The sequence below is a fragment of the Chanodichthys erythropterus genome, chromosome 20 (assembly GCF_024489055.1).
Source record: "Chanodichthys erythropterus isolate Z2021 chromosome 20, ASM2448905v1, whole genome shotgun sequence".
NCBI classification, from domain to species: Eukaryota; Metazoa; Chordata; class Actinopteri; order Cypriniformes; family Xenocyprididae; genus Chanodichthys; species Chanodichthys erythropterus.
In genome coordinates this window covers 38,398,482-38,412,327 of record NC_090240.1, presented here as the reverse complement: position 1 = coordinate 38,412,327, position 13,846 = coordinate 38,398,482, and the positions used below count along the sequence as shown (strand labels likewise).

Below are 13,846 nucleotides of genomic sequence, written 5' to 3'. Positions count from 1 at the left end.
AAGAAAAAGAAAAAACGTATGTAATTACTATATATAGGATAATTTTTCATAATGCTGTGTAATGTACCTTATTAAGGTGAATTAAAATGCAGCCTTATTAATGAGCAAAACGTTCGGATGTTAAACGCACTATTTACGCGTGGCTGGGAGCAGGTGTAGATTTCTTTCGTACCAACTAACATTTGGAAAATACGAACATTTTAATGAATCCGAAAATTTACGCCAGAACCACTTTACAAAAAAATCCGTTCTGCTCTTGTTTCATGAATGAGACCCAATGTGAGAAAATTAAAACACATCAGATTCACAGACAAAAGACATCAAATTAAATTTCTTCCTAAGCTTTATTTTCTTACAAATGAGTATGAATCACAAACCCACAAAAGTCCAGCACAGAAACACATGTTTACATGTAGACAGTTACTCAGATAATTATAAACCCCATATTAATGTGTAGTTGATGCAGGATATTGTTCATAGAAAGGAAGTACTGCAGCTTCAGAAAGTAATCAGACACTTAAATTTCATTCAGAACAAGTATCATCTGTGCTCAAGTGATGCTCGGGCAAAACTAACACACTATAAATTATATTAACCCTTTGCCGCATGAATGTGCGCGTTTTAAATCCGATTCTCTGAACAGCGGCGCAAACTAACATGGCGGTGGCTAACGCGCTCATAGCTTAACTAATGCGATCGATATGAAGGTGTTTGAACAGAAAAACACATCCACTTGCACATATTTGACAGTCGGAATATCAGATATTTTAGGCTACATATCAAGTCCTCAAAAGTAAATGCTTAGTGCAAAAAAATATAATAAAATAAAATGTAGGAAACACAGTAAATGTTAGTATCCATCACCACATGAATTCATCTCAGAAGAGTGAAGGTTATATAGACTATAAATGAAGGTAATTTAAGCCTGACTGAATCTCCATTGGTCAGTCTCTCTCTCACTTGATGCAGATGAAGTTGTTTGTGTTTGTTTCAGGAAGGCTGACCCAGCGCTGGTCTCCGGTCCGAATGGCTCCGGATCTCACTGTCGTACTGCAGTCCTCCTCGCCGGTGCCGTGACCCGCAGCCCACTGCTCATAGCACAGGGTCTGACCGTTGACCCAGAACCAGAGGCCGACCACACAGGAGTGACGGAGACCCAGCCACACCTGAGGGGAGGAGGCGCTCGCGGTCACGTCCTCCACTCGACGCTGGACGTCCCCCGAGAACACCGACACCAGGTCCATGTCATTGTTTCTGCAGTAGTTCAGAGCTCCTGTCCACGTCAGATTCTGTCTGATCAGAACCAGTTCATCTGGAACACAAACATGAAGCTTTTTTAGCTAAAGTGATAGTTCACACTAAAATGAAAACTTTGTCATCATTTGCTCACGGCCATGTCGTTCATCTTTGAAACGCAAATTAAGATATTTCAATGAAACCTGAGATGTTTCTGTTCCTCCAATGAAAATCCAGGATGGCCAATCCATCTGAATCGAGCGGTTTAATCCAGGTTCAGTGTGATCGACCCAAATAGAGCACACATCACTTTTGGTAAATGAAACACTTGTGTGTCACATACTAGAACAAACCTCATTGGTTCTTTTGCATCATGTGATGCATGTTTGAGCTTCGGTATTTACCAAATGTGATATGTGTGTGGGTTTATATGTGATTAAAGCCTAAATGTCCCTTAAAAGGGTTCAAAGCGCCAAATATGAGTAGAATCAGTGCTGCTTAACAATTTTATTTTAAAAAATTCATACTTTAATTCATCATACATTAAAGTGATGAAAAGTGAGTGAAGACATTTGAAATGTTACAAAATATTTCTATTTGATAAATTTATTATGTTTAATATATTTGATAAATGCCAATAAATTCTTCATTGAACTTTCTATTTTCAAAGAATCCTGAAAAATAAAATGTATCGTCATTTCCAGAAAAATGTTTTCAACACTGATAATAATCAGAAATGTTTCTTGAGCAGGAAATCAGATTGATCAAATGAAGGATCATGTGACACTGAAGACTGGAGTAATGATGCAAAAAAATCTGCTTTGATCACAGGAATAAATTACATTTTATAATATATTAAAATAGAAAACTTTTTTTTTTAAACAATATTTCACAATGTTGCTGTTTTTACTGTATTTTTGATCAAATAAGATTTATTTTAAAATCATTAATAATTGTTTCCAAACTTTTGGCAGCTACTTTAATAATAATAATTCTATTAATACTTTTATTATGTTATAAAAATATATATAAAATATTATCATGATTATTAAATGTTGCTTTTTATTTTTACAGGACAATAGTATGTATTATTACAATATAAAATATATCTTTTAATGTGATAAAATATCTATATTTTTTAAATAATAAGTGTTGCTGGATTTTCCTGCTTTTTTATTGGCACATGTGTAGCGTGCCAAATTAATAGGCTTGTTCGACTTGATGCAGCGCCGCACAGGCCGATCGGCGGCTGACTCGAAGCAGTGCATGCTGGTATGAAATTTTGTCCGACTCCATGTGACTGTGACGTGTGGCATCACAGTACCGTGAGAGCGATTCGAGATCAGCCCGAGTCAGAGCTCTGATGACGACACAGCTGTTTCACGATTGATTCATGACAGCGATCACGCGTGTTTCTTGTTTATTGTCACGCCTTCAGTTCCACTAATGCTCAAAAATCTGTTTTCTAACAGTTAAAGCTCTGTTCATGTAGTCGTGATGTTATATTTTGTCATGTTTATCAAAATAAAACTGCAGCTGATGTCGAACACACCTTACCTTTACTCTCCTGTGTCACGTGATCAGAGTGTAATCGCAGCCTTTGCGTTTATCATATCGATTAATCGTTTAGCCCTGCCTCTCAGGTTTCGTTAAAAATATCTTAATTTGAGGTGTTTTGGTTATTGAGTAAATTAAGTTTTAAGTGAACTCTCCACTATCATGACCCAGTCGGGAACACATGTGATCAGTGATGGGTGATTTGTTCAGATGATCGGTGTGAGAGCGTCTGCTTACCGTCATAACACACAAAGGGATGCTGCGTTGTACATTGATCATATATCCATCTTTTCTGTTGGTGTGTATCAATCGAGGTGCAGATATCATGTCTGTTCGCTCCGATATTGGGTTCATCAGGTTTCCAGTATGTGAATGTGGAGGTGCTGTTATCTGACCAAACCCAGAGTCTGTGCAGACCGATCCAGGCTGAATCTGATGATAGTATGATGCCCTTAATCTGATCATTCTCACTCTCATTCCTCACACTGGCCAGATCTGTGTATTTCTCTCTGCAGTATCTCTGAGCTTCAGTCCAAGTCTTTTTCTCCTTTACAGGGACGAATCCTTTACTGCTGGCTTTAAAAGAGAAAGACATTTGTCTATTACTGAGTTTAAATCTTAGATTAATTAAATACACAAAAAACAAGATAATATCCCTGCTCTTTCTACTCTCATTTACCAAATACAAAAAGACCACTATTGCAGTTATGGTTCATCGTTCAACTCTAACAATGTTTTATTATTATTGGACATGAAAATACTCAATATGGTCTTTTATGGTCTCATTTCTGTGTGTCATGATCTGAACTCACCGTTATAGCAGATGAAATGCATTTGGGATGTACAGGTTATATCATGCCATTGTCCAACACTGTTCATAAAAGCACAGTCTCCATCTCCTTGTGGTTGTTCTGGTTCCCAGTTCCTGTACTGAGACTCGTTTGCGGTGTAGAACATGGAGTCATCCAGAGACCATATCCATGTGTTAGTGCTCCTCAGCCCAATCCAGACACGGTTAGCACCAGGATTCCCTCTCTCTATGACCTGCTCTATGTCATTCTGATCTTGTGTGTCGCTGATTGTGACCAGATCTGTGTATTTCTCTCTGCAGTATCTCTGAGCTTCAGTCCAGCACAGGTTCTGATTCACAAAGTGATACTGACGCAGAGCTCCTGCAGACAGACTGACCACAGCTGAGAAGAGACACATTCACACAGATCAAGAGCTCACACTGCAGACGCTTGAGTAAGTGATTGTTAAAGTGTGCTGAATGATGGTTGGCATGTTCAGAGACATTTTAAATTTAAATCCATCTTAACCAAATTGAACGTAAAGAAACAACTCTTTGTATTGACTTGAGCTTGAAAATGGAGTCTTTTTATTTGTGATCATCAACATCACATTCACACTGAATTGTTTTTAGGAATCAAAACCATTTGAATATAATTTACCAGGGCTGTACGCTTAGATTTTTTAGGAGCGTGTATGTATTAACTAATCTTCATAATTTCTAACTAAAAAAGGTGTGCACATCACAAACCCTGATTGAGCTCAGGTGCGTCCATCACGTAAGTATGAAGAGTTTACAGCTCCAAAATCATTCATTAATAAACGTTTTGACCATCAGGTCTTCATCAGGCACAAGTTAGAGGCAACTCTTTATAAGCACAGGTAATTAGAAAGACTCAAAAAGAATGTGACAAATGACTAGACGCACTCAGAATCATAGATTGAAATGTTTTAAATACAACATTTTGAATATAAAAATATGAAATGATGTGAAAAATAAAATACTTTTAAACATGAAACCACCAGTAGGTGGCAGCAAGTCACCGTCTTAACGAGTCAGTCATTCATTGAACCAGTGTGTTCAAACAGCTGATTCATTCACGAGTGAATCAAGCAACTGAATCATTGACTCACTCGATTCGTTCAAAAACACTGATTCATTCAGATGCACAGGTGGCTTTGTGTGTTTTCATTGGAGCAAAAAAAGACAAAAGTGTCTCAAAATGTAAATAACTTATAAAATCTGTATCACATTTGCAATTGCTATGATATTCAGGAAATAGCAGAGGTTTTTTATTATATTGGTTATTTTGCCCCAAGCCATAATTACATAAACACAATGTTCGATCTCCCATGTGTCCGTCTCACACAACTTTCTCTTGCTCTAATGACTGAAGGCATGAAAACCCGCCGATCGCAGTGCTAAACTAGCCTATAGAGCCATGAAATAACAATCATTCTATTATTATTATTATTATATTATAAATGGGGTAGGATTGAACAATTTAACTCAGAAATTGCACGTAAATTAATGAAAAGAAATAGCTAATAAAACATTGAATTAAACAAAAGACTGAAATAGATTTTCTTGTAAAACATGCTCCAGTCATCTTTATTTTGAGGAATCCCTCACTTTCAGCAGAATTAAACACTCACCTGTCAGCAGAAGAGAGCAAAATGGGTTGTTGACGTGACGTGGCATTTTCACTGTCACACATGACAAAAATGAATATAATTAGTATTGTCATAATTTAAAATGCAGTAAATGCTTAAACATTTCTTTGTTTTACATCGACCTGTTGCTAAAAATACTGCTTTTTTTAATTTTTGAGCCAAATCTCCTTTTTTTCCTCCATATATATACATATGAAGGACCCCATTCAGGGTCATGTTCCTGAAGCCCCTTGTGAAGCCCATGACATGTGCACATGCTCAAATATTTAACTTTTTTGGAACCACTGTAAAAGTGGTTTTGTTGTCCTTTTGGACACCCCTAAATTATATTTTTTAATAAAAACATGTATGATAAACTACATAATCATGGAAAATTATGCAAATGTGTCTTGCTAACTGATAATGACAGGTTAGCTAAGAATTGCAAGGCCATGAACTGACGCCTGTACTGTCACACCAGAGGAAATGCATTTTAAATAATTTTATTCTTTTTTTGATCATCAATAATTACATTGAATAAAAAAATGTTCTGATGTTTTGCAGAAAACTTGTACTGTCATGAAAATAAGCATAAAATGTGATACTACTTTGTTTTTGAGAGAAAGAACTGAGGGAGAGGACACGGAAGTATAAGGAGAAAATGAACAGAAGGGAAAAGATCCTAGAGAATGACGCAAAGTAAAAAAATATTGAAATGATGCCTTAAATGGAGCAGCCGTTTACTTTAAAATATGTGATTTTTAAAAACATGGTTGATGATGTAACAAAATTGAATGTTATTTCTTCTTAAACAAATTAATTACATTAAAAAAGGTTTTTGGGTGTTAAAGTTTCAAAGATATTTGCTCTGTCAAGAAGTCACATTTCATTATGTTGATTTTTTTTTTTTTTTTAAATAAAAAAATAGGTGATATTGTTTGTATCAAAAATTAAATTTTCTTTCTTCCTCGACACATTCAAGGTTAAATAAAAATACTTTCATGTAATTTCCCTCACTCTTTTTAATGCAATAACTTCTATTTTTGACCTTTGGTGTGACACACATTTGTTTTTATCAAAAGTATCTTAAAAGAACAGTTGAGTTTTACAGTAGGGGAGGTATAATCATCACTCATCTTAAAACGATCATTTTCAGCAGTTTTGAAAGACGACAGCAAAATTTTTCTTGTATTTATTAAAAATGTCCAAGAAGAAAAAAATAGTTTTTCATAATATCATATTAAATAATAGCACCATATGAAAATAAGTGTCTAACAATGAAGATAAATCTCTCTCATTTGTATATTATTAAGATTTTTTTTCTTAATTTTTGCTGTGTCCCACCATAGGACGCATTAACGTTACAGTTCAGTAAAAATGTTAAAAACAAACAGTGAAAGAATCGACAAAATTAGTGACTCCTCATATTTTCTCAAACATCAGACTTTGCACTACAAAAATATATGTATTTTTTCTTCTAAAACGTTTTTTTACAAAAAATTAAATTTTGTCAACGACCCAGATGTCATTCGCTCCATTTCTGAGGGAAAGACAGAAATCAGCTTCATTTGCTTTATAATGCAAGAAATAACAGCTAAATCAATCCTGTTATAATCAGTGTGAAGTTAAAACAACTGTTAAATTGTTTCTTACCTGTCGATGTAGTGATGTCTGTGTGATTGTGTGTTTGTTTTTGTTTAGGACAGACTGATATCAGGATCATCTCTCCTCCTGCTCCTCCCAGCTGTGGTTTTCCTGGAGGGAAAAACTCCCTTCTGTGGTTTATTATTTTTTTAGGTTTTGCTCTATTTTGCTTCTTTAACATGTCTTCTTTCAAACTGATGGAAAGAAAACATCCAACATACACATTTAATGTTTATTCTATCGCACTTTATCTGTTTGCACAAGTAGATTTCAATTACAGTAGATCTCTTTAAAGTCCGTGAGTTTCAGCCAAAAATCTCCACTTCAGCAGACTCACACACACACCAAACTACAGTTTTATTCACATCTATATTTTGAAGGTGTTTTCATCATTCACCTGGTTTATAGAACATATAAAAACATGAAAGAAATGTATTTGTGTTCTGTCTGTTGACAGTATTTTCTGATTTATAGGGAGATAAAAAGAGAAATCCAGAATCCCTTCTGTAAAAACCTGTAATATGTAAAAAAATAAATAAAAATCTGTCTTTATCCAATGTTCAGGTTTATATTTCGGAAATGTATGCAGATTTGTGCATTTTTAATTAGATAACACCTCATTTGCATTTTGAATAATGAATAAAAGCGTTTTAGAAATGTTTGCAATTCTTAATCAACTTGATAAATATGGTGTCAATTTTTACTCAGACAAATCCTCCGTTTTGGGGATTTCCTCATTTTTAGGGTGTCAAAAATAAATATTGTCAAGTAAGAGTCCCTGTTTAGATGGCAAAGGTGTGTGTGTGTGTGTGTTAGTGTGTGTTTAATGGTTGTGAATCTCCTAAACAGGGAGATGAAAGAGAAGAGACTGACTCTCAGAAGAAACATCTAAGATAAAGCTGTTTGTTCGTGAAGGAGAAGTCTGCTGAGGTATGAAAGAGCACAAGTGTATTTTTGGTTGATTTTTCTGAGTAATTGTATGATGAATATCATCGATTATATTGAATATTATTAATGATATTATTCTCATACTCCCTGCATGTTTATTTCCTTCCGTGTCTCACATTTGACCTGCATGTTTATCTCCATTTGTATCAGTGTCGCATTTAAATTTTTTCCAGTGTTTTTTTTTTCTTTTCATTTACATATTTGTTGGTTTTTGACACAGACAATAGTCACGAGTGTCCCACAGGGATGAATAATCAGTTACGGCTCAGACTGAACACTCTTGTGGACAGAATTTGAATGTGTGCCGTTTTTCCTCAGGATGGTAGTGATGATACACTACACAATCTAACCAGGAAACCAGGAGCGGTTTTTCAGTAACATGCAAAATCAGCAGAATGTGAGTGTTGTCTCTTTATTATTACATTTTTTTTTTTTTTTCTGGCTAAAAACACTGTTACTTGAAATAAAATATAAAAAAGGCTAGTTAAAACTAGTTGCCAAGAGCCCAAGCCCCACTGTCCGTCTGACCAGGTGAGTGAGCCAGCGACATTGTCCGTCCTCGTGGAGTTCGAGGAGATGGAGGAAGACTCCGTCCACACTCCCACCACTGAGGATGAGCTCCAGCTGGCCTCTGCAAACTGTTTTCCAAAGTTATTTGGAAGGGGACGTTTCCCTTTGTCTCATTTGCCCCTGCTGGTCACGTCCGGCACAAAGTCTCCTGAGTTAGCCTTCCTCTCCCGCCTCCTCTTTCAAATTCAGCCAGTCCACCAGCCTCTGCTGGTTCACTTCAGTCCCATGGCACTTCTTCTGATGCCACTCCATCATGTGGATTCATCACAAGCCCTCAGTTCTCCAGCATCGCCCCGGCTCCGCCCCCAGCTTCTGATCCCCTCACTCCACCTCAGTCCATCGACCTATCGGCTCTGACTAGGCTCCTCCCTCCCTCGGCTCCACCAAAGTCCATCGTCCTTGCGGCTCCACTTTGGTGAGACATTGCCCTGCCTGTGCCACAGACAGGTGCTCCATCTCTACACCCCTTCGGCTCCGTCTGGCTCCACCTTCCCTCCGGCTCCGCCTCAGTCCTCAGGACCCTGGCTCCACCTTGGACACTCGTGGCTGCAGCTCCGCTTTGGCCTCCAGGACCCATCTGCTCTCCGTCTACGCCTATCATCGGCTTCATCTCTGTCAGTCATCCCGGGGTATCGTGAACCATGTCTCCACCATGGCTCCTCCCTCCGTCGACTCCGCAGTGGGCCATCGTCCTGACTGGCTCCTCCCACCATCATCGCCAGCATTGTCTCTTATTTCCTGCTCTTTGCCAGTCCCTCGTCTTCCTCCAGAGCCCCCACCCTTCTTCCTCAGTTGGACTGTGACATCAATGACAACTTAACCCTTTAAGACCGGATGGTGCTCCCATTTCCGTGTCTCTCTTTAAGAGCCAATAAAAACTGAACCCATATAAGTAGCACAAAAATTATTTTTGCATACAGACTTTACACGTTCATATCAAGCCTCCAACATACTTCTGTTGCGTTGTTTTCACCCTCTAATGAGTCTGAGTTAATATGTGTTTACAACAAAAACAGCACAGCCGCTAACTGAATACAAATATGTAGATTTCACATGCGCATAACTTCATGCAAAATGCACAGATCATAGAAACTGGCACATCATTATGTAAAGCAGATTCTCACGATTAAAGTGAACTGAAAATCAACATAATATATTGCGATGATTACAAGATATTACTAACGTACTTAAAAAACATGTCTATCATTTTTCCGGGATGCAGTGTGTATCCAGTGTTCCTGGAAAAATCCATGTTCGTTTTCCAATGTGGAATAACACTTAAAGCTTAGAATCTCATCTTTTTAATGCACCTAACCATTTTGAAAAACTCCTAACGAGTGCTGAGAAGTGCCTCTAAACCGGAGTTTACCGCCCGTGGGCGCCACCTGGCTGTGAAAAAAAGAATAACAATTTATTCAACTATACTTTATGCTATCACTACAAAATTTGAACCATATGCAGCTGACATGTAGGAGAGCATCACCAAAAAATATTTTTTATCCGATCTTATTGCCTTCCTGAGTTATTCCAAGTCAAATTTTTTTAAAAATTATAAAAAAAAATTAAATATATTTTTTGTCTTTTATCAGCAGTTTCTCAACATGAAAATGTCCAAATGTAATGTAATTTATATTTTCTAAAAATTTCAAAAGTGTTCTATCAAATGATACCTTTTGACTCTCCTTGCTACAGTTTTGGAGTTATGAGTCTTTACTTTTGTGTGTGTCTCTCAGAAAAAAATGTTCTAAAAAAGCCTTCGGGTCTTAAAGGGTTAACTTGTCAGTGCTGGCAAGTGATCATGATAAAAACGGGATAATCCACGATTCGGGTTGTTCTTTGCTTCCACGTTAAAATCGTGTAATGCACACCGAGGGTTATCACTTACATATTATGTGGTATATTTTAACAAGATGTCTCAGAGTGGATCATCAGATATGTATAATGAATATTAATAAAAAAAAACATTAAGTATTATTACTATATTCTGGGTAGGTGAATTGAAACCAAATTTAGCGGCAGTTTATACATGGCATTTGTGCAGCTTGTGTCAAATATGCAAATATGTGACATAATTCCTGCTAAAATATTCAAATGCAGCATACCATTATCATTTATAGTCAAATAATATTTCAGTGATTTACAAAACATCAAAAAACATTTCTGTAAAAATATCTAAACAAGCAACATTTCTTCAGATATTAAGTGTTTTCTGATAAAATCATCCAAATTAAGTGACTTTATCCTTAAAACAAGTACAAATATCTGCCAGTGGGGTCAGAAAAATAAAGGAAATGTTTAGACGTAAAAATCCCACACTAAAATAAAAACATCCTCAATGAGATTCTACATCTTTCTAAAACAGTCTTTAAATCTTTCCAAGAAATGTTTAAAATAAAAACAAAAACTAGATTTGAATTTGACGATCTGACCAAAGTTTTTCTGTTACTTTCCATTGGTTTAGTAATTTTTTGAATTGCAGCAGAGCAGATCAGGTATTTTCAATTAATTCCTATGGGAGTTGAGCTTCATGCATTGTGGGATTGACAGCGGACCAAAGAGTGTCCAAAGGCTGTGATTCCATCATCATGGCTTTGGCCAAAGTGCGCTTTGACGGTACTTGTCGGACGTCCGCTCAGGGGTGTGTCTGTAGCCAGGTTTCCATCCAAGGAAAAAAGGTTTACTGCTTTAAAATGTTTAGCGATATAGCCGATAGAAATGCCATTTGTCGATAAAATTTCTCTTTTTCTGTTTATTTTTAGTGCAAAAAATCTTTCTCGATAGTTCAAATGTCGCAAAAATTAGTTTGGAAACACTTTTTGCTGAGAAAAAACTAAATGTTACGTTCTAACAGTTCGTAACAGCGCTTTAACGCAAATAAATGTGGTGTTACAGCAACGTTTCTCCGTAGATTGTAGTTCAGAGGTGCATCACAAGGATGAGGAAAATCTCAATAATAAGTGGGGTGTCTGTTAAATTAAGGAAGAGTGAACGATACGAATTTACAATATACGCAAAATTATGTATGGAAATGGCTCAAGAGCAGATTATTTTTAGCGATATAACAAAACTTATGTTTAAAAAGGCCAACTGGATGGAACTGGCCTCGAGACAGGAAATTTCGCAAATATTTTTTTTGTACATATTTGCTTTGTTGATATCAAAATGGCACAAAAACTGGATGTAAACTTGGCTTGTGTGGCACTGAGATGTTTTTAACGACTTGGCATACTTAATACCCCTTTTTTTATCATCAAGCACATCCTGCACTTTATTTTCACATTCATGCATTTTTCTTTATCAATTTAACGTCAATAACTTTAAGTACTTGTTAGATCGGATGGAATCCCAACGTCAGAAATATCAAATCCAGCTAAAAGATCAAATTGTCCGTATTTTATTAAACAATAACGATATTAAAGACCAGACAACTTCTATTATTGTTACTGAAAGAACGTTTGTTCATAACTTAGAGTTAGTGAACCTTGAGAGAACCTTGCCAAAACGTTCTGAGAACGTTCCCTGTTTCCAGGGTAAAGAACCACACACACACACACAGACAAAAAATCATGTTGCATGTTCAATTTTGTCTTGTTCCCTATGTTAGACTGATTTTTTTTTATCAACATTGTTGCCAAATTATATTTAATAATGTTGAATAATATCACTAAAACCATTTATATTAGTTGCATTTATTGATTCAGCAGAAGTGATTGTCCAAACATGGAGTTAACAATATTAGCAAAACATTTGAACTGTACTGTTTCATCTTGTAACATTTTCTGCTGCATAACCAAAACATCTTTAAAAAATCAAAGTGCGTCTTTGAGTTTTCATTGATGTCAGTAGACCTACAGTACACTGTTTTTAATGAAAGAAAATTGCTTTTAAAATATCCCCAAAATAATGACATGAACAAAAAGCAATATTGCTTTGCGGGAACAAAATTAGCTTTTACTAAAAAAAATGAAAAATTTCCAGAATTTACTCATAAACATAAATTGCCCTAAAACTTTACTCTGTGGTGAAGATTGACTTTACAGTACGACTTTATGCAAATCTTTGAAACAACACGTATTGTGGAAAGCGCTGTACAAATAAATTTGATTTGTCAAACTCAAAAAAAGGACAAAACAGTAGTTCATGTGACTCGTGCGTCATGTTCCAACACATGTTATTTAGGTTGTTATTCACTGATAATCTTCTCCTCAGGGACATCGATGAAACACAATAATACCTTGCGTAACGGAGTAGAAGAAGCTGCATGAGTGAGGGTCAACACAACGACAGCTAATGTGTTTCTCATGATTGTTGTCTGATGCGTCTCGAGAGGATTCGAGCTCTCAGAGGAAGAGGCTCATTAGAGCTGATGAGTGTCATACTTTAATAACGAGTTAATAACACACGCTTCAATGAACTCCTGATCTCGTCCCGCATGAATCCGATGTTTTTAAAGGGGATGATTTCAGGAACAAGTCAAGCCGCCTCCTCGTGTGACTCTGTAATCCTGTGACGTCTAGTTTTAGTCCAGATCCTCATTAGAGTTAATCTCAACATTTACCTAATTACTGTTTCCTAGACTACTGATTAAGATGGATTTATAACTTGCACACTTGTGTGTGATTATTCAGACAACATGGGCTCAGTTTCATGTTACTGTAGACATCATCATCATTAACAGAAACAACACAAAACCAGTCAAGCCAAAACACAGATGATGTGATGAATGGCTGTTGTATTTATACTACTGACCAGCAGAGGGCATCCATCTGTCTATCTATCTATCATACAGGAGCCTCTTTTCATAATAAAAGACCTATGATGGAGCAAATATATAAATGCATAAGGGTGGCATCTTCATACAGTGTTCGGCTTGTGCTGAGTTCAGACTTGTGCAAACACGGGAACATCACGGCGTCCGGTGCGGCCACAGACCGTTCTCTCTCCTGAGCCACGGGGAACGCCAGCTGGGCTAAATCAAAGAGTGCGGATACATGCTTTATGGGCCGCGTGCTGATGTCAGAACTACAAAACCCACAGTGCTGCCTTCATGGAAACACTGGAGGAGGTGATGCAGTAAATTTAGTGTGGCTAAAAGCAGGCAAACATTACTGACGGTGTTTAGTGAGACTCTTCAGGTCTGTTCCAAACCCTAGAGAGGCTTGCCATCCACAGGGTAGAAAACTTGTAAGACGCCTCATTTTGCTCAAATTTTAAGGCAGTATTGCATGTTACTTTCATGGATAAATCAGTCCCAGAATGCATTCTGGAGCGCAGTTAAAAAAAGATGACATGTTGTTTTTTTTTTGTTCAAAATTAAGGCAATACATCAATCCTTCTTCCAAAATCCTTCTTTTTGTCTTACCCTGATTCACTATGGTAAGCTTATCACAAGTGTTTATATTTTAGACCTGGCGGGACGTTTTTTGCTGGGAAATTGCATATATGCGTC

General features: G+C 36.7%; 1 protein-coding gene across 2 annotated transcripts in view; it reads right to left on the bottom strand.

Annotated features, from left to right (window-relative positions):
• LOC137009806 (C-type mannose receptor 2-like) overlaps window positions 1–13,846 on the bottom strand; it is a 39,221-nt gene continuing 25,375 nt past the window's right edge. For both annotated transcript variants that reach the window (XM_067372336.1, XM_067372337.1), the window contains 5 exons: window positions 6,889–7,073; window positions 5,239–5,289; window positions 3,606–3,986; window positions 3,031–3,369; window positions 1–1,312 (listed from right to left, as the gene is read on the bottom strand). In XM_067372336.1, coding sequence (XP_067228437.1) covers window positions 957–1,312; window positions 3,031–3,369; window positions 3,606–3,986; window positions 5,239–5,289; window positions 6,889–7,060 — 1,299 coding nt within the window. In that variant the 5' untranslated portion in view covers window positions 7,061–7,073 and the 3' untranslated portion in view covers window positions 1–956. The remainder of the gene's footprint in view (window positions 1,313–3,030; window positions 3,370–3,605; window positions 3,987–5,238; window positions 5,290–6,888; window positions 7,074–13,846) is intronic.